This window comes from Vespa velutina, chromosome 2, assembly GCF_912470025.1.
Source record: "Vespa velutina chromosome 2, iVesVel2.1, whole genome shotgun sequence".
Taxonomy (NCBI): Eukaryota; Metazoa; Arthropoda; class Insecta; order Hymenoptera; family Vespidae; genus Vespa; species Vespa velutina.
Genome location: NC_062189.1, coordinates 8,723,095 through 8,747,533, shown reverse-complemented (window position 1 = coordinate 8,747,533; position 24,439 = coordinate 8,723,095). Strand labels below are relative to the sequence as shown.

General features: G+C 34.8%; 2 protein-coding genes and 1 long non-coding RNA gene across 6 annotated transcripts; 2 read left to right on the top strand and 1 right to left on the bottom strand.

Annotated features, from left to right (window-relative positions):
* Window positions 1-463: 463 nt before the first annotated feature.
* On the top strand, window positions 464-9,936 carry LOC124946982. The gene is made up of 18 exons (XM_047488511.1): window positions 464-680; window positions 1,101-1,182; window positions 1,268-1,707; window positions 1,789-2,422; window positions 2,531-2,655; window positions 3,063-3,287; window positions 3,355-3,454; window positions 3,526-4,425; window positions 4,504-5,558; window positions 5,735-5,901; window positions 5,978-6,104; window positions 6,751-6,942; window positions 7,060-7,204; window positions 7,286-8,206; window positions 8,302-9,029; window positions 9,297-9,460; window positions 9,548-9,703; window positions 9,783-9,936. Exons 1-18 carry the CDS (start codon window positions 520-522, stop codon window positions 9,872-9,874), a joined length of 6,414 nt encoding a protein of 2,137 aa, XP_047344467.1. The 5' UTR covers window positions 464-519; the 3' UTR covers window positions 9,875-9,936.
* A 1,147-nt stretch (window positions 9,937-11,083) lies between these two features.
* Window positions 11,084-23,908, top strand: LOC124946613. 4 transcript variants are annotated; one of them, XM_047487501.1, is made up of 7 exons: window positions 11,084-12,484; window positions 15,181-15,324; window positions 15,466-15,627; window positions 15,803-15,979; window positions 16,606-16,866; window positions 19,888-20,174; window positions 21,854-23,908. In XM_047487501.1, the coding sequence occupies exons 1-7, from the start codon at window positions 12,205-12,207 to the stop codon at window positions 22,013-22,015; spliced, it is 1,473 nt and encodes a 490-aa protein (XP_047343457.1). In that variant the 5' UTR covers window positions 11,084-12,204; the 3' UTR covers window positions 22,016-23,908. The 4 variants fall into 4 exon arrangements, with proteins under 4 accessions (XP_047343457.1, XP_047343456.1, XP_047343459.1 ...); XM_047487500.1 differs by having other exon boundaries at window positions 11,085-12,484; window positions 21,851-23,908; XM_047487502.1 differs by having other exon boundaries at window positions 11,086-12,484; window positions 16,606-16,749; window positions 21,851-23,908.
* Window positions 16,443-18,926, bottom strand: LOC124946617. Its single transcript, XR_007100139.1, has 3 exons — window positions 18,069-18,926; window positions 17,428-17,480; window positions 16,443-17,332 (listed from the first exon to the last, which is right to left on the bottom strand). It is a non-coding gene; the product is annotated as an uncharacterized LOC124946617 (long non-coding RNA).
* Window positions 23,909-24,439: the final 531 nt, after the last annotated feature.

Here is a 24,439-nt window from a genome sequence, read left to right as displayed (position 1 = left end):
AAAAATTGTATTGATGCATAAAAAAGCGATAATGCTTCAATCAAAATTCCTTATATTGCGAAGTTCTTTTTTTCCTTTTCGATTAAAAATCCCGATAGATGGAATAATTTCAACATATGACCAAGACACAGTGAGATCAATAAACATTTCCGCGAATAGCAGAATTGCTCATGTAGTATACAAGTTATTTCTAAGATGATCTATAAGAAATTTGTAAGATTTAAAAAAATTTTAAAGCTAAAAGAGGTCCTAAGTATTCAGTTGCATATATATGAAATAATTTGGAACGTATCTACAATATAATGAATAATACCGAGTACAAAGCCTTGTATTATTAGATTAAGCCAATAAATTTGATGACATTATTTTAGAAACATCTTATACAATTTCTTGCTAAAGATGTGAAAAATGATGACCTCTGTATATTGTTCTTATCGAATAGATTGCGTTAGCAGAGCAATCGAAAACACGAAAGACGTATGTAAATCTCAGTCTTATTCAGATCGCATTTTATTCAACATGACGCGATTTCTGATCGGTACGATTTTATTCGCATCTCTCGTAGTTGCTGGCACCTGGGCAGTCGACGGCGTCAAAGGTGGCCATCGTCCTCGCTATCCAACGAGCGCTAATCAGTACGGTGGGAACAACAATAATGTGCTTTGCTACAAAACAGTACCGTAAGTGAAACATTTGTAACTCTTTTCGAGAACGAAGATGTTTGATTTTCTATTCTTTCCTTAATATTTCACTCATAAACCATGTAATGTATATTTTTGTATTGAAATAATGTTATCTTTCAAATAAACATTATGATACTATGTGTCTATGTAAGTATATCGTATAATGTGATTTAAAAAATCTAAGAATACAACTCTTTTGAAATTTTATAAGATACTGAATAAATGTTAATCAAAAAAAAAAATAAAGTAGAATGTTTGCCAATAAAATATTCGCAAAAAATACAAATCGAGATCAAGGTTGCATGATGCGTACTCCTTCACGCATTTCTCATTTACTTATCGAGAGAATGTTAGGCAATCTCTGACACGCGAGAATATTTATATTATATGCGTTCCAAAAACACTATTCATGTTTAGATACAATCATGCATTGGCTTATAATACTACTAGCGGAGTGCCTTACAATACAATCCCTTTGCCACAGGACAATCAGGATTATGTGAGTATTTTCGTTTTCATTTGTGATGTTCGTACTAAAACTGAAACTGAAGAAAGAACTTCTTTGTTCTTTTCTGTAAAATCAGGCTCATAGTCATGGATTCATAACGATCTTGGACTGCTGCGAGGGTTACAAGCGTAACATTACGAATGGCAACTGCGATTTTCATTGCGAGCAAGGTTGTTTCGGTGGCGAATGCACAGGGCCAAATCAATGCACTTGCAAATCCGGCTGGTTTCCTGAAAATGGAGTCTGTATGCCTGTTTGTCTGCAGTCATGTCAAAAAGATGCTTATTGTTTTTCGCCGAACGTTTGCGCGTGTAAATTGGGCTATGACGAAGTGAATGGTGAATGCAGGCCGATCTGTCCCGGTGGTTGCAGAAACGGTGATTGCATCGCACCACGCGTTTGCAGATGCAAATCTGGTTACGTATTAAACAATCTTCAGGAATGTGTTCCTGTCTGCGAGGGTGGCTGCCCCCATGGCGAATGTACCGCACCCGGTATTTGTACTTGTTATGAAGGGTGAGCTTTCTTATGGCTTTCTTCTTATAATTTTTATCTAGATTCTTACTACAAGCCCATGCCTAATCTCGATCTTTTTAGGTATACCAATCCACCGAATGAACGAGAATCTTGCATTCCTTATTGCCAGAATAGCTGCAACGGTGGTCAATGTATCTCACCCGGTATTTGCAACTGCATCCAAGGTTACGTGCGTAACTCAAATGGTGGATGTTCGCCAGATCCCGTATCGAATCAATGTAGATACGGTTGCGGTGATCACGGCATTTGTATTGGTTACAATCGTTGTCAATGCGAACCAGGATTTAAATCAGAACCAGACACGGGTCGATGTCTACTGGATAAACGATCAGATCAACCACCCTATGGGAAACCGGATCAACCACTTTATGGACAACCAGTTAATCAACCAACCTATGGACAACCGGTTAATCAATCACCACACGGACGACCGGTCGATCAACCAACCGGTAACCAATACGAGCCTATTTGCGATTTACCTTGTCTGAATGGCGAATGCACTGGTTTCAATCAGTGCACCTGCAGACACGGTTACACATTCGAACAGAATGATCTGACGCGAACAAGATGCGTGCCCGTTTGCATTGGTGGTTGCTCCAACGGAGTCTGCACGTCACCAAATCATTGTATCTGCAATCCCGGCTACAAAAAAGATCTCGGTGTCAAAGGTAGACAAAGATGTATACCGAATTATTAGACTCCTTTGCCTGAAGTAGAAAGGAAGAGATGAACAGAACATTATTCAAAGTTAAATTAATTGAATTAAATAGTTTCTTTTCCTTTATTATATCTAAAAAATTAGAAATATTATTTACAAAGTGGTCAATTCAAATCGCGTCGATGGAAATCTATCGATTCTTTCTCATACCTGTGCTACGCATCCTGCACCGTTCCAAAATCCTCCAAGGAACCTTTACCTAGCAGTCAGTAGATATCGGAAACGCTATTAATTTAAAATTAAGCTTAGTTTACGAAATTACGACGTTGCTATTATCCAAACAATTCTACCGAACAGAGTCGAGTCAACTCGGAGAGATTATTATCAAGAATATAATATTCTAACTAATGAATCTTATACCCTCTGGTCAAAATGCAAAAGATCTTATCGATCGTAATCCCATCTCCGTTTTTACAATTGTGATTTGTATATGTAATTTTCCAAATGTGTATACGTGACATCGATCGTTATCTCATTTTAAATTTCTATTCGGTTTAAAAAAGAGGTTATAATGTATTCAAGGATCTTTGGAATAGTTTAAAATAACCGTGATAACAAGTGACATGTAACATCCTGCTTGTTACCGATAGTAAGAGATATGATGCCTGATGAGTAGAAGCAAAGTCACAACGTGTCACTCTCCAATAGTCTTTTGTACGATACACAATAAAATTATAAAAACAAATAACAAGTCAATTATTAATAATTATATTAAACAAGAAAAAGATCAAAAAATGAATTCGTTATTCTTCTTCCTTCTTTGTATATTCATCGTGGTAATCGAATATTCTATAGAAAATTCTGAACTTAACAATCAAGGATACTGCACTAAACTCGTCAGGTAAAACAAACTTTTATTGCCAGATTTCATCGGAGATAACGTCGCATCGGTTATATTTCCATTGCAGTTATAGAAAATCGGAAAGTGTTCCATACCTGCAAAGTTATCGAGAAAAAAAATGGGGAATCTTTTACACAACAAAGTATCGATGGAACTATAGAACTGAGGTAAGAGAACTCTCATTAATGTTTTCTAGATGATCGGATGATCATGAAATAAATAAATTACCGTTTCTCAGTATTACTGGGCATGGAAAACAGAGAAAATATGCTGTGACATGTACAAGCAACAGAACGAGAAATGCGTACCCATATGCTTCCATGATTGTGGTCACGGTGATTGCGTGAGACCTAACATTTGCTCCTGTCACGAGGGATACCAATTAATAAACTCTCACAACCCAGTTTGCGTGGCCGTTTGCAAACATCCCTGCGTGCATGGTCATTGTACGGCACCCGACGTTTGTACATGCAATCCTGGTTATCAGATGAAGTTAGACAAATTTACTTGCGAACCTATTTGCAATCCAAACTGTGATTTGAAAACTGCATACTGTTCGGAGCCAGATGTCTGTACATGTCGCGAAGGATACGAAAATAAAAAAAATATCGGTTACACGACCTGCGTGCCTATATGTAGCATACCGTGCATCAATGGTAACTGCACAGCACCTGATACCTGCACTTGCAATCAGGGATACTCTGTAGATCTTTACGATAAGTTCACATGCAAACCAGTATGCGACAACTGCGTAGATGGCACTTGCACCGCACCAGGAATTTGTACCTGCGATCAAGGTTATTCTTTAAACGAGAAAGGCTATTGCAAGCCAATCTGTAGTAAGTCTTGTCATATGGGTATTTGTATCGCACCTGAAACTTGCATGTGCCATGAGGGTTATGGCTTTCTTAACGATTCGATGAACGTGTGCCAGCCGATCTGTCCAAAGGCATGTATTAATGGCTTTTGCAAACATCCTAACGTTTGTGAATGTCATGAAGGATTTCAAGTGACAGGCGATGAGACAAGCTTGCACATTTGCATACCTCATTGTAATAGTCCATGCGAACCAAATGGAGAATGTACCGCACCTAATATTTGCACCTGCCATGCGGGATATTCGCTCGCCGATAACACCGTAAGACGAACTACTATACCGATAAATGGTTACCGATGGAAAAATATTTTTATCTGTTATCTTTTTCTCTTTTCTTAGGAAGCTATTTACTTCGATGAAGAATCGATATGCAAACCTATCTGTGAAAATGTATGCGTTAATGGATTTTGTACGGCACCAAATTACTGTAGTTGCTTGTTAGGATATGAACATTCCGATATAAACAACATTTGCATACCAGTCTGTAATCCCACTTGTTCATTACATAGCCATTGCAAGGCACCTAACGAATGTATCTGCAATGATGGATACAAGTTAACGATAGATAATATAGGGAATAATAATCTAACTTACACTTGTGAGCCGATTTGTAATGAAGAATGTATTAACGGATTTTGCAATACTCCAAATGAATGCAGTTGCAATATAGGCTACGAAAAATTGAATTCTATCGAGTCCAATGTTTGTAAACCAATCTGCGAACCTTCTTGTTGGTCGCATAGTAGCTGCACGGCACCTAACGTATGTACTTGCGATGAAAATTATGTTTTAACAACAAACAAAAAGAATTCGTCTAAGTGCGAACCGAACTGTCAGCCTGCTTGTCCTCCTAACAGCATTTGTGAAGTCCCAGGACGATGTCTTTGCAAAGAAGGTTATCATCCATACTATGATAACAATTCTATGAATTGCGAGCCGATCTGCGAATTCGACTGCAAAAATGGTATCTGCTCTTCGCCTAACACCTGTAACTGTGAACTAGGCTACATTAACAACAAAAACGGCTCATGCGTAGCCTATTGCTCAGTTGATTGTGGTAATGGAACCTGTACAGAACCAGAAGTTTGCAGTTGTGACGAAGGCTTCGTATTAACGGAGGAAAATATAACTTGCGAACCATATTGCAAAAATAATTGCACTAATGGCAATTGCGTAGCGCCAAATGACTGTCATTGTTACGACGGTTTTATAAAGAACGGCAATGATAGCGATTCAATATGCGTTAACGCCTGCAAAAATGCTTGTAACAAGAATGGCATTTGTCTTGATGAGCAAGGTAACTGTGATTGTTTTTTCGGATGGAATGGAACCGCCTGCGAAGAGCCGACTTTTTGTATAGTCGACATTTTAGAGGAATACAAAGCATATGAAACGTGAGTACTGTCTTTGTCTTTTCCTATTATTCCAAGGTTTACTTCAAGCTTGAATAGAATAAAATGTACAACATATCTACTGAGCTTTTATCTTTAAACGTATTTTCTAATGAAACATTAAAGTTTAATCTCAACTCAAGACTTACAAATTATATTTTTTTATCGCTTCCCTACAGATTATCAATTATAAAAGAACAAAATTATCCAAAGATATTAATGAGTGAAACCTATCCAACCTGCCAGCAATGCTTGAGCGAAGTCAATAATCAGACAATTTGTTTCGAATTTCAATACAATATCTTCAGGGAACAAAATTACTCAGCCGTATGTCTCGTCGACGCAGGTATATGACAAAAAATTAATTTGATTTAATGAGCCAAAAGGAATTTTAAATGTCACACATTTCTTCTATTTTCAAGATTCAATGTGTTACATAACGTATAGTCCCATAAGAGAAGTTATAAAAGTTAGCATCGCCGTTGGGGGAGTAGCCATTTTAATTATGATCACTTCGATTGGTATTGCTTGTTATAAGTTTAAAAATTAAAAGAGTAAGTAAATAATTTTTTTATTTTAAGAAATATGAAATAGTAAATTTAATTATTAAAATTAATATTTAAACTGAATAATTTGTACAGAGTACTTATATCAATTTATTAATACATATTCTTATTACAGATAAGTCGTCCTAGATTTTAAATATCAAACACTATCCTTTCCAATTTTCCTAACCTATTTTCCAAACACTAACCTTTAATAATAGTGCCATCGAAGATCCATTGAAATAGAAGGAGAGAAAAAATAGAAATTCTTTCGTGAATCTGCGCAAGATATATTGTTCACATAATTGTGTCATTTTTATATAAATGTTATACCTGAAATTATAAAATCATTAAAATAAATAAATAAGCTATGTTAAATAATAATGGATCGTACATCATGCAATACATTTTTATTATATACATAAACGAAATTAAAGTAAACAACAGTATAAAAACATTAAAAATTTCATCAAATAATGAAAAAGAATAATATAAAGAATAAAACCCAAGATAGTCTGCTTCCGGTGATTTATTTTCTACTATATGAAGAATTTCCGAGAAACGATAATTGAAAGCATCCTGTCGCATTTGGATAACACTGAATGATTTCACAAAGAACCGAAGTAAGATAAAATGAACGATATTTAAAGTCATGAAAATATTCTCTGGCTACCAGACAAACATTATTCCATCATAGTACCAAGCATATCTTTCATGAACATGAGATTTAATATCGCATCCTTATATGTCATCGTTTATTTGATGGTCGACCTGCCAAAAATATCGACTCTATTTCCTTGGAAAGACATAAACGACCAGTCAATTTGCTTGGAAATCATAACGTAAGTAAGACGTGCATAAATCTTTATCAACTTTAGATGATTGCATCGATGAACAACCAGTGCCCAGTGAGTGATTCTTTTGAAAGAAATATCATTAACCTATTTAATCATCTTTAGTTTGAGCTTAATTTCTAAATCAAATTTGATCGATTTTAACGATAGAAAGATGCAATTCCATAACGTTCCTTATTATGAGACATACTGGCACCGTGTACTGGGAATTTACAAACAGAAAAGACATCGCATTAATTATAAAATTGAAGTGAGTATCGTCTCGTGTTCGTATGAATCAATTCTCATAAAATTACACCAATCAACATGGTGATTGATTTGTCGTTTCCAGTATTATCCGACATATCACACACAAGAAAAATGCTGCAAGGGATACAAAGAGATATCAAATAAATGCATTCCGGATTGCTTTCCAAACTGTAAGAACGGATTATGTGAAGCTCCAAACGTATGCGAGTGCTTTCCAGGATACTCCATATCGACAGAGCAGAAACATATTTGTAAACCGATTTGTTCGAATGGTTGCTGGAATGGAGAATGCGTTCAACCCGAAGTTTGTGTTTGCCCTCCGGATTACTTCATAGATTCCGATGGCTACACTTGTCGTCCCAATTGCGAAGACAAGTGCAATCCTAATAACAGTTATTGTTCTGAACCGAATACTTGTGCTTGTCATGTTGGATATAAGAAATCAAACGAATCGGAAATGTGCGTTCCAATTTGTGAGCGCGAATGTATCAACGGCAAATGCGTCGAACCGGACATCTGCAGCTGCTACGACGATTACGAACTCGATGTCAACGATTCGTTCAATTGTATTCCAAAATGCGAACACAATTGTCTCTTTGGAACATGTACAGCTCCCAACGTTTGCACATGCAACATCGGATATGAGCCAATCAACGAAAGTAACTGCAAGCCAATCTGCAGTCAATCGTGTGTAATGGGTGTTTGTATAGCACCTGAAATCTGCAGCTGCGTTGTTGGCTACAAATTTTCGAACGTTTCCGTGCACGTCTGTGAACCACATTGCGATCCTGAATGTCTCAATGGAACTTGCATTGCTCCGAACATTTGCAAATGCAACGAAGGATTCATCTTCGATGAAGACGATGAAACAAAGACAATCTGTAAACCCTTTTGCACCTCTCCTTGTGGTTTCAATGCTGAATGCACCGCACCTGATCGCTGCACTTGTCATGAAGGATATCGTTTCGTTGGGAAAAATGATACAACGAACAACATTAATGCGGTAGAATATCTTATTCGTGAAAATTTAAGAAAATAAATAGTTTTTTATTGTGGACCACAAGAAAATAAATCTAACGATCTCGATCTTCACGACAGGTATCGAATAACAAAAATGGCACTACTTGCGTTCCGATATGTGAGAAAGATTGCGTGAAGGGCAAATGTGCCCTTCCTGATGTTTGCATCTGTGAAGAAGGATATGATAAAATGTTGGTACAAGTGATACCAGACAACATACATAATTATCCCTGTACATCAATTTGTAAAAAAATCTGTGATCTGAATGGCAATTGCAACGCACCTGATAATTGTATATGCAACAATACGTATCATAACACGAATATACAAGGTAAATACATTTGTCAACCTTTTTGCGATATAAACTGTGAGCATGGTACGTGTGAGACTCCAAATGTTTGCACCTGCGACGAGGGATACAAAAAAAACGAGGAGAGTCGATGTGTTGATGCGATTTGCCATTCTTCTTGTATCAATGGCACTTGCACCAAACCAAACGTTTGTACTTGTTACGAGGGCTTCTTTCTACGAAACGAAACGCTTTGCGAGCCATTTTGCGAAAATTCTTGTCTAAATGGAACATGCATGGCATCGAATACTTGTCGATGTAACGAAGGTTATTTCGAAATAAAAAACAACAATATTTCAGCTTGTGCCTTGATGTGTTCTCAAAACTGCAGTGAACATGGTACTTGCTTCGATGGACAAAACTCTTGCTCTTGTTTTTTTGGATGGATCGGTATAAATTGTGACGCAGCCAGTCTCTGCGTTTACGAAACAACTCTCAACTCGACTCTCCTCTCTTCGTAAGTATCACAAGAACATGCATTTTTTTAAATGCAATAAACCTTTTTTATATTCTTTATAAAAAGAACAGAAAATATTTGTCCTAAGACAAATATTAAGTTTTAATCGTTTAATTGCTACGAATTATCGAACATTTCTTTAAAACGCCACTAAAAAGAATTTGTTAATGAAAATTAATAGAATATTATGAAAGAATAAAATAGTATTTTGTCCAACATATTTTATAAACGATAATATAAATATCGATAATGCAAACCGTTTAATAGGCTTACAATCATAAATGAGACGAATAGCACATTGATGAAAAGCTACGATAGCGCGCCACTTTGTTATCAATGTTCCAACTCCCTTGACAATACGACATTGTGTTTCGTCGTACATTCGAATGAATCACTTACAATACCAACAGTTGCTTGTTTCCTTGGTACAGGTACGGTGCCTACAGCTAGCAATTAGCAATTTGTATTGCAACACAAAGTGAAAATACAAAACTAATCGAGCTATCCTGCGTTTCCAGAGTTGCCATGCTACAGGAGACCACATAATAATACACTAAAAAGCTCTTTTGGTATAACGGAGTTGCTCATAGCAATCACAATAGCGATCATACTAGCTGCAGCTATAAGTGGATATGTTATCATTCGCAAATGTCGAAAACAACCAACGAATTTATGTAATTCTAAAAATTTTAATATTTATTTTAATATTTAATAATTAGCTCTTTTTATATAATGAAATTCTATTTTCTTTAGTACCGAACGAGCAAACTAATTCATTGATACATGATAATGATACTCTGATAATTAGAGACGAAGATTATCTAATCGAACAATGGCATGTGTAAGAGATTAGAAGTCTTCTCGAGCGTCAACAAAAATCCTATATCAACATAACTGAAAATATTATGGTAATTTTATAGATTGTTTATTACACGTATGTACACATACATATCTATATGTATAAACCTATAAATATACATTATATATGTTATTATTATGTTTACAATCTACAATTCAGAAATTTAGAAAATTATGAAACTTTGAACAATATACAGAACATATATAGATATCCATTATTCAATTTTTTATACTGTTCAAATCCATTCCAAGGGAATAAAATAGACACTTGAAAATTCGATGATTTTTTCATTTTATATTGTAACTAGCAAACTGTAAGAGATAGAAAAAATTTTAAGACAGAAGTTATTTTTTTTAATTTGGACCATTATTTGATAAAAGATATATTTATTATTTATATGGTTAGAAAAAAATTAATATATTAATAATTTTTTCTAAAATTCATTGTTTTGCATAGAATCTTAGTCAGTAGTTTAAATAATTATGAAACAAAATAATATTTTTTTTAATATAAATACAAAAATTATTATGCTATTTTATAGTTATTTAAACTACTGATTAAGATATCTTTTACAACATTTACAATACATTATACATTTTACAAAATTTACAACAAATTATTAATATCTTTATTTATAACTTTTTTCTAATTATATAAATAATTGATAAATCTTTTATAAAATGATAATTCTTATTAAAAGAAGTAACTTTTATTTCAAAATTTTTTTTCTATTTCTTATAGTTTGCTAATTGCAACATAAAATCTAAAAATAGCCGAATTTCTAAAGATGAAGTTTAGAGTGAACTTGTATAATAAAAAGAAATTGCGTTATACATACATATATATATATATATATATATATATATATATATATATATATATGTATATATATATATATATGTATATAAAGCTCTATAATTTTCTAAATTTCCGGGTTGGGGATCCTCCCTTATTAGCTACAATATTAAAACGATCAAATAATTTTCGATTATTTCTATATGTTTCATATTCGCACGTTACGCCATAGATCGTAAAAAGAAACGATCAAGAAAGAGAAAAATCATTGCTCGTGTACTTTTTTATCTTTCAATGCGACAAGTTTATTCTAGTTCAATAATGTCTCTTCCAGAAACAATGGACAGTATTGGCGTCTAGAACACAGAACGTTTATTCGTGGAAATCGTCACTTTTTCAATAGAATTTAAATATGGTATAATTTTATGCAATAATAATTAACCGACATTTTAACTTATTAAAATTTTCTATACCCTAGTGAAAGAGAGAAAGTCGTAACTTAATGGAGAAAATTTATAATTGACGATTGGAGCTATAATCATTTATAAGAAAGCACTCAATAAGTTTGCAAAATAAGTGAAGATAGAGAAAACAATTCAATAACATGTCCTATATGAATTTTTATTGAATTATACAATATTTTTCTCTGAATTTAAGTATATATGCAAATTCGAAAAGTGATCAGTACAAGACTATAAATATATGGCTGCAACTACGAGTTTTACACATGCAATACTAAAGACATAAAAATTAGTTACGCATATAAAGAATATCGCAGAAAACTATATTTGCAAAAACCCGCATCAGTATACTTTCTCCGAGACCTCTGATCGATCATTTATCGTCTGTCATCTCCATCCGAAGAGTGCCGAATATTATAAGTAAACGAGTAAGCGAGCGAACAAACAAGCCTCCCTGATCGCAATGCGAAGCAACAGAGAGCATCGAGCAGATCGCGCAGCTGCAGGCAACGGTCGGTGGTCGGCGGGTGACGGACGGTGAGCGGCGTTAAACGGGAGCCAAGGGCCGTGTCGGTGGGGTTGCAATGCGGGAGAAGACGCAACTAGCAGTTTCGAGCGGTTTCTCTTCGATCAGAGTGTACTCGCTGCTGGAGCAGCGTGGTAACGTCTGCGTTCAGATCGCGTTTTATTCCCGAAAAACAATAAAACTGCACCTACGTTTAGGAAAAGTTACTCCGACGACGCAACGTGACGACGGAAGGAAGGATAAGAGTACAAAAAAAATCGAAAAAGAAGAAGAAGATAAAAAGGAAGAAGAAGAAAAAGAAGGCATAAAGTGAGTCGAGAGAAAGGAGGAGAAGGAGAGCAGGGAGGAGCTCGCGCACTCCCTCAGCCGACGACATAAGGTGCCGGTCTCGGGATAGAGGGCGAGGGTGGCTCGTAGCAGAAGCAAGAAGAGGAAGAGGAAGAGGAAGAAGTGGGGGAGGGGACGGGCGAAGGGAAAGGATGTCGATGCGCCAGCGGTGCTCGGTTTCGGGGGTTGACTCGCGCCGCGGGGGCGATGAGCGCATTTCCCTCCGCCCTGAGATTTCCAACCCGCTTCTCCTGTCGTTCCTGGCTCCTATTCGGCTGCAGCATCATCTTCCTGATCTCGAATCTAATCACTACCACTATTGCCGATCGTTCTTCCTCGGGGAATCGTCCTCGAATCTCTCGACGGCAGGTGGGAGGTGATGACGTGCACGAATCATCGAGCTACCTCGACGACCACGTCGCCGTCTACGACGACGGCGAGATACTCGACGACCTGGACGACTACTTTGAGGCGAATATTACCGCAGGTGAGTAATCACCTACGCCTTTCCCTTTTATTTACTCTTAAATTCATCTAAAATTCTCCTCAATGTTCTCTTAATCTTTTTACTGTAATCCTAAACTATTGAAAACTGCTTTCAGTGTTCTTTCCTTTCTTCCTTTCTTCATCTGTTTCTTTCATTCTTTTCGCCTCGAGCTGGAATCAATTATGTTCCAGGTGAGCTGTTCTTATCAGCAAATTCCTTTCTTCATTCCCGAGTCTTCAGTCTTTTCCTCTTTTATCATTATTTTCGATACGCCCATCGGTTGTAGTGACAAAGTAGTACACTCAACTACCATCAACGATGACCTCGATAAGTTCTAGGAAAAGAATAACTTTCTACAAAGGTCCTTTTTAAAAATTTGACAACAAACGGAAATAATCTGTGATGTCTTCCATGTTATTAGCTTTTGCTACGTGTATTCACGTTCAGAAAAAATAACGTCAGAAAAAAATGTAAAATGAGAGAAAATGAAGTCTTTTGCTTCATAGGAAACATAAAGATATTCTTCGATGACAATCCTCTCTGAACAATTATAGATTTTTGACTTATAAATAAAGTTTTACGATCATACCTTTTCATAGTTAAAAAATAAACAAGTGTAACCTATAAAGCATTGGAAAATCGATATGATCTTCGATCTTTGATTTTTTATTTTATTTTACAGACGATTAGTTCTCAAAGACGTGACTAAAGGCACATTATGTCATCCTATCTTCCATTAACAACGATGAAATCTAACATCGATCGTTTATTTGCCTTGAAATTTTAATTAAAAGTACGACAAGCCGAAACGATAGAAGGCTATCGGTATCCTTACGATCAATAAAGTCTCCTCCTACCTCTTGGACTTTATTTCATTTCTACAGGAACAAAAAAGATTGAACGAATGATGTACCTAAGGTATATCTTCATTGCCTTTTTTGCGCCTGCTATAAATCGATAAAAATCGTGCTACTTTTCTCGAGAACATTCATTCGATAAACATTCATTCTCTACCCAATTCGCGAGACAATGTTTTACGAATTTGAAGCTAAGCCACTTCAAATAATCCCCCAATCTCGACTCACGCAAACGACTCACATAAACTGTTTCTCTTTCGTGAATATTTCATCGACTTCTTTCTACAAATTTAATTAGTAAATCATATTTACTAATTAAATATGATATTTATCATTATTAAGCGATATTTCATATGTTAAAATATGATTAATATTTTCAACAGTTTAATAACTATTAAATACTATTAATAACTATTAATAACTATTAAAATGTTACTGAAACAATTTAAAAATTTACTGAAAATTTATCAGATTTATCAAATGAATTTTATTTAGAATCATAATGAAAACGAATGCAAAGTTATATAATATTCTGATAATTGAAGCAGAGTCGAAAAAAGTAACGACGTTGCAGTGCGCAGTTTGCACATGGATTTGCGCTTGCGTTAGTTTCAGTACCAAGAAAGGAATGCTCTTCTTGATTTTCGCGCCAAGCACGCCACCGGTATTGATTTTAATAGATGCTGCAAGCGCTCAAGCTCCACATGCAGAAGCGTGTAGAAGGATCACAATTGCCTTTAATTTGACGCGTTTATAGTTTTAAATATTGTATTTCCACTATTTTCTAAAAAAGAGAGAGTTAAAGAGGCTAAAAAGAACGACTCCACGTATTCTTTTCTTTCGACATTACACTCGAAATATGTTACGATTAGAAAGATGCAAATTGTTAAATTGTATAAAATGACATGTTTACAAACTACAAAAATGTTCATTTAGTATTTAGATTTTAAGATTCTCATCAATTTATCGAGCGTCCCAGTTAAAGAACTTTTCGATGAAGTAAATTAATTTGGTAGAAATTTTTCAATAGAGAAAATAAATTGATGATAATTCATGAAATATTAATAATTCATTGCGTGACAGAAGTAAGGATTTGGTCAAGAACCTTTAATTACGAACGAATGCATCCTATTAACATAATATTATTCTGTGGAAGCGTGCCAATAAAGTTATCCGTTGTTACGCAGACTACAACGACTAATATACGTAATAACAACATATAGTTGTACGGGATATGGCAAAACGAATGTAAGTGAGTTGGCAAAATGCCCGCTCAAAGATATGAACAAATCTCGCAATATGCTTTAATAACTCTCCGATTTATGTCCAATTACAATCGGAGAAAGAGCAACGAAATTCCTCGGTGTATTCCCTCGATTAGGTTATATCGTTACTGACAAGCTAGTAAAATTTAAGAACGAAAACTTTGAATGGCCGCTGGGCAAGTTCCATATTGGTCGGTTTATACACGGACTTATTCTACTGGTCGTTTAATCGTTTAGAATACGTGCACACTAGCTTACGGTCCTTGGCAAATGGCAAAGTTCAGCAAAGACTCTGCAATATACATATGCGCATACGTACATAGACACGCTGACACCAAAACCGAAATGCAGGAATATCTCGGTTTACCACAGAAAGAGATGGGACTGCCGAGGAATTCATTATCGAACGCTACAATTATCCTTCTATTAATTTACAACTTACAGACGACTCGATGCTATGCTTCTCTTCTGCATCCTCAACCTATCTTCCTTGATAATTTTCAAAATTAAATTCCAGATCAATAACTCTCCTACATACAAAGATTAATATCTGTCGTTTCTGTATCTTTTACAGAGAAGGGCCAATATCTGGGCTCGCCGTGCGAACTTACGTGCAATCCGGAACTACAGCACGTGATCTGTGATTCCATCACTGGCTTGTGCGAGTGTGAAAAATTCTACCCCGTTCGTCTTGGGCCTAGCAAAGGATGTGCCAAACGTATGCGATGAATTCCACAATTTCGTTACCTCTCCAAACTCCTTCTTCGAACGCTTAGCTTTCTTAACATTAAATATAGCTATAAATAATTATAGCTTCACTCAAATAAAAAACGTTAATAAGAAATTCACCTTCTTTCAGCGAAAAGACTCGGAGAGCAGTGTTTTTACCGTGCGACTTGCATTTTTACGGATCAACACTCGACATGCACACAGGTGCAGCACAATGCGGTGTGCGACTGCGAGGAAGGCTATCACAGAGTCACCTTGTCCAGACCAACAAAGAAGGTCTTCTGCGCCGAAGGTAAGCAGTGCCAGCTTGCTGTCCGATCCTTTAAATGAAAAACACAAAATTTCGTAGCGTCTCTTAAAAATTCGTGTCTACGATCGAACGTCTTAAAATTATATTTACTCCTCGACGACGTTTATCAGAAAAAGAAACATTAAAGATCTCTCATAAATCTTTCATCATTTGACAGATCTCGTGCTGATAACTACAGATATACCGACACTACTCTGCATAGCATCTGGCATAGCTGTTTTCACGGGCATGATATGTTTTGTCCTGAAACTATTCAGCCGTGCGAGATACTCAAGACCACGACATTATGCTAACGCGAATCATGCACCACCTATGCTATTCTCTAGTGATACAGGTAAGTTAGTTAAAATATATCGCGAAAGAAAACATTGATCTGTCTTCGCTTGCCTGAAAATCGCATGCCATTTCATATAGCTATATCGTACATGCACCACTGTCACCGTCATCGTCATCATCATTGTTCGTTATCGTAGTCTAATAAGAGATTTCCTTAACATCTTTTCAAAACTCAGAACGATGAGTTTTATTTATAATTGATCATTAACTGAATATTATTTGCATGCGCCAATTTCGTATCACGAGTATACTTACATATTCCATTAAAGCATCCATCTTATAGCCTATAAGAAATCAATAAAAGCGAACTATATCGTATCACAAGCATGGTTGCCGTACCGAAGTTCATCTATTCTCGTCTCACCTCATTACCTACATTGGATATCGAGCCAGAACGTATGCGTGACTATGAAACGCTAAATTAGGGACTCTCAAAAGGACAAAAACATAAAAACTTTCAAGAAGAAAAAATGGAAAATCTATTTTCTTTATTCATACTTTCTCAAGAAAAAAAGATACACAATCATCTTGAACTCGTCATGTTCATCGCAAAACAAAAGGAAATACAAAAAAGGAAGGTGGAAAAAGTATTAGAGTTTCTCTCTCTTTCTCAACGGTCCTTAGGTATACCTCTGACGCTGCACGGTGGCCGGCCATCTTCGCGTTCGAGCCAGAGAAGCGGAGGCGGCGGATCGCTGAGCTGCGCGTTCACCAGGAGGCCTAGCAGCGGTGGTAGTCGCGGTCCGCTGGTACCGACATCGAGAGCAGGTGCGGCACGAGCCGCCGCCATCTTGCTTATATCGTGTCACCTGCAGGCGACCAAAGGCGGAAACAAGCACCGACGTACCCTTAGTGACGTAGCTGAGGGATCGTCCGACGGCCTCGGTAGACGATCACACACTCTCTCTCTCTCTCTCTCTCTCTCTCTCTCTCTCTCTCTCTCTCTCTCTCTCTCTTTCTCTCTCTCTCTCTCTCTCTCTGTCTCTCTCTCTCTCTCTCTCTCTCTCTCTCTGTCTTTTAACGTGACTCGCTTCATGAAACCGACAACGAAGATGACGCCGTTTTTGCAATGGCGTTGAAAAAATCTTCGCATCTCAAGGAGATTTCTCCTTCTATATCGTTTCTTTATGTATACGTGTGTGTCGTAGAAAAATCGCTGCTAATCTAGGCAGTTACATTTCCGACTCTCCTCAAGTTCTGGTCAGCCAAAAGTCAATCACATGATTTAGATCTTCTAATTTATATAACTCAACGATCGACCTGTGATCGTTCGCATAGATTTCTTAATCTTCATTTTCTTTTTTATTTCTCCAAATTATTTTAAGAAAATCATGATGAATATTCCTTTTAACTAAAGCAGAAAATGAATGCGGCTTATTTAATTCCGTTATACGTCTAAAAAGCGACCGATCTTATATTGTTTATAATAGAAAGAAAAAAATTTACAGCTTTTTGTCCGTTATTTCCACGACGGGCCATCGGTCGCAACGTTCTTCTATCTAAAAAAACAATAAGAAAAAAGATATAAAAAGAACATAAAATAGAAAAAGAAAGAAACATAACCGATCTCTTTCACACAAGCCACACATGATGATCGCTTAAAAAAACTATGATAGGGCTGGAAGTTATCCGGAATATCGCTACGAGAAGACGAATGGATCGCTCTCGATCGTGTTTACACGACAGCAAAATACAGACATATCCATCCACGATAGATAAATAAATAAAAAAGTAATTTATAAAAAAAACACTAAACCTTACACACACGATAAGGAAAGTGTGCGTCACAATGTGTGCTTCGCGAGTGTGTTACGAGATAGCAAGATGGCAGCGGCCGATTTCGTTGCTCGTTAACGAACGAAAGTTTTCTGGTAAGATTTGTAGAGAGACGCGAAATCTTTACGCACTAGCTAGCTCGCTGCACACACAACGCATTTAATATAATTACAAATCGCATGGAACGCTTCGCGGCCAGTTTCTCGGTATAATAAAAAAAATGAAAATTATCGGTCACGAATTCTATATACGATTCAAACTGTTATTTTTTTATGTAGATTTAAAGTTCGATGTAATTATGATCATTTTACCTATTCGTTTAGTGAATCCAAAATTATTATTTAAAAATATTAATAAATTGAAGGACAAAAGGTTTAATATTTTCACCGAGAAACCGGCGAACAAAGGAGAAGTCATTCACGACTTTGTCTTTTTAGAGTAGTCAGCTTTTACGTATGTAGCATTTAACGCATCTTCTGCGTCTCGAACTAGCGAGATTATTATATCAATATATCTTCTTCACAGTCAAAACATGAACCTCACAAAACTGGCTTATAATGTACGACATTTTTTTTCTGCTTGTATTTCTTTTGCATTGCATCGTGTAATGCAGGTGACTCGAAATTTTTCTTTTTCCCTCTTTTATATCTCTTTTATATCTTCCTCTTTCTTCCTTTTCTCTGATTTTTCTCTCATTTCTCCATAATATACCAATTTATTTTAAACATTGAAAACGATTTGTAATTAAAGATACAGATATAAAAATATTTTTCTGGTACCCCATTCATATCACATTTCACTATATTTTGCGACAAACTATTTCAATAGTATTTCTATTTCTCATCTTCCACTTATTAGGATCCTTCTCGATGTACCATTAAAAATCTGCTTTTCCTATATTTCGATGGACAATGTTTGACGTTCGAAAGTCGGAAACGTCAATGAAATTTTATCGATCGAACATTGAGACTGCTTCGTTATCGTTTCATATACATATGTAGTGTGGAACAAAGTGTTTGACTTTGAAGAAGCTTTATCTCTCTGTCTATTTGTCTTTCTGTTTGTCTCTCTTTCTCCCCCTCTCATTCTTTCCTTCTTTTTCCTTTCTTTCTCTCTCTATCTATCTCGCTATATCTCTTATTATTTTCCGCTATATCTATCAATTAATAATTCCTATACGCCATTTAAAAATGAAAAAAAACAGCAATGATCGAGCGATGTATGCATTTTCAACTTTCATTTTTCACGGATGTTGCGTTCTGCTTTTCAAAGACAATTTCCGCACATATGATTCTCAAGATGCTGTCACGCTTTGATAGAAAAAATGATGGAAAAAAAATTTATTTCCTTTTCTCAAAACAAAAATGATGTCCATTTGTAAAGAAAAATATTATTTTAGATTGAAACAGTGGTGAATTAAGTATTCGAAAATCCTTTTTCGAATATTTTAAATAAACGCTTCTTTTTACGTAAGATCATTAAATGAAAATATATTAATTTAAAAATAGAGAATAGTAATAGAAAACGAACTAAACATTATTAAGATTACGAAAATTACTAGAATAATTTTGTAAGACTTGAAATTTTACGTTAATAGCTACATATAAAATCGATAGTCTCCGCGTAGCACTCGAATATGAAATATAAACGATGTGTGCTTCCGCTTTGGCCTTTTGCCTGTTTGCTCGGTAAAATTCTCCCCGCCACTTGTGCTCCACTTTTCATTCACACGATATCCACACCAACATGTCTCTGCGAACCTGTTCCGTCTATCCAAGTTACTACGCGAAACGATGGTCCGACGATCCATATATATCGATATGAAAAAATAAATATACGATAATAATTCTCACCATTCTTCGAAAGCGTGTAAAAAGCTTGACTGTACGACAATGATGGCTTACGGGCGATATTTATTTTCGCTTGATTAGTATTCTTACAGAAATATCTTAGATTCACGCATCATATATATATAATTCGTGCCATTAGACAAAAACCGATGCGCTAGAATCCTCTTTTTTCTTTCTTTTTCGGCTGCTAGGAGTCATAGAAGAACTATCTTAGATAAAACAAAGACACAACTTCGAAGTCTTCGATTCTCGAACCAACACTAGATCCTCTTTTTGGCAGGTTCCCGTCGACCTAGCTTAGCATCGGTTCACAGTTCAACGTCCTCGGCTCGTAGTTATAGTGCACGTAGACTGGAAAAAGAACGGAATGAAAAAGAGCAACGACAAGCTCTCCAGGAGTTGAGGTTACAAAAACAACGTGAACAACAGCAGCAACAACAACAACAACAGCAACAGCAGCAACAACAGCAACAACAAATAGCACCTACACCAAGTCCTAGAACTCCTCATTCTACGGACGAACTTTTACCATCAGTCGAAGAGGGTAAAGAAGTATTTTACAACGAGGTACGTAAATATCTTAGAAACAACTAACAAGGGAAGATCCCCAAAACGAAAATTCAGAAAATTATAGAGCTTTGGGGATATGTAAAATATATATAGGTATGTATAACCAAATTTTTTTTTACTATACAAATTGACTATAAAGAGGTAAAACTTACCTCTGAAAATCAACTATTTTTCAATTTTATATTGTAACTAGCAAACTATAAGAAATAGAAAAAATGTTTGAAACAAAAGTTACTTCTTTTAATGAGAACTATTCATAAATGATTTATTAATTATATATTTATATAACAAGAAAAAAGTTTTAAACAAAGATATTAATAATTATTTGTAAAAGTCATTTATTACGTAATATCTTAATCGGTAATTTTCTTTTAATAAAAATACAAGTTTTGTTGTATCAATGAATGATGTTTTTTGACAATCGAAAAATTCTGGATCCTATTGTATCATACGTATGTACGTGACAAACAGTATTCCTCTAAAACAAAAGTAATATAATTTATTTCATATACTTTTGTTCCGCACATTACACAGTAGGTAAATATACTAGATGGAAATATAGGGAAAAAGAGAACTATTTAATATAACTTATCTTTACTAGAACTTTTTACTGTTAACATAATTATTGAATTTTTATTTTATTTTCTCACGAAGCAGGTGAAATAATGCAATTCAATCTAATGTGCAATTTTTAATAAACAAAGTTTAATAAGCAATTGAAGTTCAGTTAGATAACTTTGAAAATACATATGTGATGCGAATATTATGAATTATTCTTCATGGTGGTGAAATTCTTCAAATAGATGTTTCATCTGAGATATAGTATCGTAGAGATATTAATATACTATCTCTTGTATAGAGAGAAGCATCATACAAAATAGTCACAACAACAATGTGTAATAAAAATTGTAACATCAGTCTTTACGTGCATATGTACTCGACTAATTTTTAAATGCATTTTCTTCGAAAATGATGCCCCCAAAGTAATTTTGTTATTCTTGATTTTCTTCTTATTTTGAACCATAGAATCTCCTTAGCTTGTCTTGTGCCACAGATTATGGACCAACTGTATAAAAAATGTTACTATTTCAATGTATGTTTCAATGTCATAATAAATTTTAGAAAAACATGCAGTATACATATGATACAATGGGATCAAAAATTTCTTCGATTATCAAGGAAGACGATTCATCAATATAACAAAACTTGTATTTGTATTAAAAAAAAGTATTGTTGTGTCTCATAATCGTTTAAACTACTGATTAAGATTTTACGCAAAACAATGAATTTTAGAACAATGAAATTATTGAAGTATTTATTTATATCTTTTTCTAATCATATAAATAATTGATATATCTTTTATCAAATAATAGTCCTAATTAAAAGAAATATCTTCTGTCTTAAAATTTTTTTCTGTCTCTTACAGTTTGCTAGTTACAACATAAAATAAAAAAAAACAACCAAATTGTCAGGGGTAAATTTTATTCCCGTTAGAGTGAATTTGAACAAAAGGAATTGAATAATATATATCTATATATGTTTTATATATTGCATAAAGTTTCATAATTTTCCGTATTTGCGGATTGAGATATTTCCTTGTAAGTTACAAATAATATTCATTAGTATCCACAACAAATATAAACGATCAAAATGATTAAATAATTAAATCGCAGCAGGTACCGACAACTTCGGAGTCACCAGAGACGATGAAAACAGCATTGTCAACGACGAAAGCAGTGGCCAGAAAAGTCGACGTTTCATCTGTCGCAATCCCGACAACATCCATCTTCGACACGAATGTAGCGCCGCGCGCCTCCGTAGACATTTTTCAAGTATAGATCGAGATTGTGAGTCTTCGTTATCGTGATTCTTCGAAACGATCGAACGATACATCTTTCGATCTAATTAGAAAATATAATTAATAAAATCGTGACTAATTTAAAAAAAAACAAAAAAAAACAAAAAAACAATGTTCGTCGAGCTTCATTTACGAACGCTCGACTTATTAATAATGCTTAACAATAATGCGGAACGGGCGTCGTCATAAAATGGAGTTTCGTACTAAAAACAGTATGCCAATAAGGCAACTTCAAGTAACTAGCGTTTTATTCCGAATTAACAAGAAGAAGAAGGTCTCATGAAAGATTAGATCCTTTAAAGGAACGCGATTAGTAATATCTGTCGTTTTTGCATCGGCACCAATCTGTTTTTTTTCTATCTTATTATTACAATATTAATGATATATGATAATTACCATTATCTAAGAAACAGTATTTCGAAGAGAACAACAACAGATTATATATGCATAAAATCTGTGGACGACGTACGTTTTCGTTGTGAGAAAAAAGATTTTTATGGAATCCTTGCGCGATTGATTATTGAGCGATCTCATGTGTTCTTAGATAACCCACACGAAACAAAAGATATAATATAGATATATATATGCCTTTCATATACTACATAATATATATTTATTTATATTGTATCGGTAACATATTTACAATATTTATATGCAGTATATCCATATACATATATATAATATATCGACTTGTTCCGTATGGGTAAATCGTGGTTACATGGGCCATGTAAGTCGTATCAGTTAACGTTTCAGCTCTTCGTCGATAATTAAACGACATATCAAATGAAAAATGGTATTTGATGGACAAACGGTAATGATGGAGAATATATGCAAATTGAATATCATTTTGCGTACTCTTCTAAAATCTTGCGTCAATGGAAAGACGATTGACAAGGCATTTTTCCTCTCTTTCTCGAAAAATCGAGACTAAACTTGTCTTCTAAAATCACTTATCGTTAGATATTTAATTGTTTGAAAACGACTGGATAATGATTCATCACCACATTAGAATAATTAATGCAATATGGTTCATTCTGTATAATGAAAAAGGAGAAGTTGATCTATTAGTAAATCTCCCGATCTCATTACTTTATATCGAAACGATTTGAAGTATGAGAATAGTTATTAGAAAATATTTGATAACATTTAGTTCTTTTATTTTTATACTTTTATTTTATATATTTAGTATTTATCAAGAGACGTAAACGCATCGAGAAGATTGTTTTGATAAAAAAGGATAAAAATGAAGGTCTCTTTTTACATTAGTTTATGTCAACTGACGGTACACCAATTTCTTAATTATCAAGAGTCACGCATTTACTCGCAATTCTGTACGATCGTTCTACCAATTTGTCATTTCTCTCTATCTCACATTATCTTTCTATTTCTCTCCTTCTCTCTCTCTCTCTCTCTCTCTCTCTCTCTCTCTCTCTATCTCTCTATCTGTCTTTCTCTCTCTCTCTTTCTCTCTCGTTCTCTCTTCTACTTTTTTTCTTTTTTTATCAAACATATTGCTAATTATTTATTAAAACAAAATATGTTCTCCGATCATTTTTTTATCGCGATCGTCCTTCGTCTCTTCACAACTGCCGTCGTTTCAAATAAATCAGTCTAAGCAGTGTCGGCATGTAAAAAGCGAGTCTACTCGTTCTTCGAATCATTTAATATAAAAGAAAAAAACGACGCGTAGAACCGAGGAAATTATTTTGCGAAAAAGAAACCAATTCGGGGTCGTCGCAAAATGTATATCGACGCGTTCCGTGTTCGAATAATTTCACGCTGCCTTTCCCTATAAGAGTAAAAAAAAAAAAAAAAACGAAAAAAACTAAGAAGAGCGATATATATATATATATATATACCATTGGAGAGGAATCCCTCGCAAAATCCTTAGACCGCAATTCATACACTTCAATCGCAAAGTCGAATCTTCACATATAATCCATCTAAAAAAACAAAAATACGAAAAAAAAGGAAAAAGCAAAAAAAAGGAAAAAGCAAAAAAAAGGAAACAGAAGCAACAGGCACACAAAATTATATATATGCGTCTTTGGCAACGATCGCACTTATAAAAACAAAGATTAAAAAAAAGAAAATGAGAAAAAAACCAAAAAGAAAAAAGCAAAATGTAATATTACCCGATAGATCGTCGTCGATCGAGAGCTGCTAATTATTCATTAATGAAAGAAAAAAGATATTTAAATGACAAAAAGAGAAATAAGAATATATCTCAGTCCGCATATCTCCAAAAGTACTTTAACTCGATTTGCCGCATGATTTGTAAAGGTCGATGTACAACCAACACGTTATCGTTTTATCTCATTTTAAATGTTTACTGTATAATAAAAATTGTAATATAGTCGTTGGGCAAATAAAGCTCGTTTTTTCCAATATGCATACATATACA

Coding starts and splice junctions, on each gene's coding strand:
- LOC124946982 (XM_047488511.1), top strand. CDS start 520: ATGACGCGATTTCTGATCGGTACGATTTTATTCGCATCTCTCGTAGTT. Junction 3,455..3,525: donor GATGGAACTATAGAACTGAG/GTAAGAGAACTC, acceptor ACCGTTTCTCAG/TATTACTGGGCATGGAAAAC. Junction 6,105..6,750: donor TGTTATAAGTTTAAAAATTA/AAAGAGTAAGTA, acceptor CGATATTTAAAG/TCATGAAAATATTCTCTGGC.
- LOC124946613 (XM_047487500.1), top strand. CDS start 12,205: ATGAGCGCATTTCCCTCCGCCCTGAGATTTCCAACCCGCTTCTCCTGT. Junction 15,628..15,802: donor GAAGGTCTTCTGCGCCGAAG/GTAAGCAGTGCC, acceptor ATCATTTGACAG/ATCTCGTGCTGATAACTACA. Junction 15,980..16,605: donor GCTATTCTCTAGTGATACAG/GTAAGTTAGTTA, acceptor AACGGTCCTTAG/GTATACCTCTGACGCTGCAC.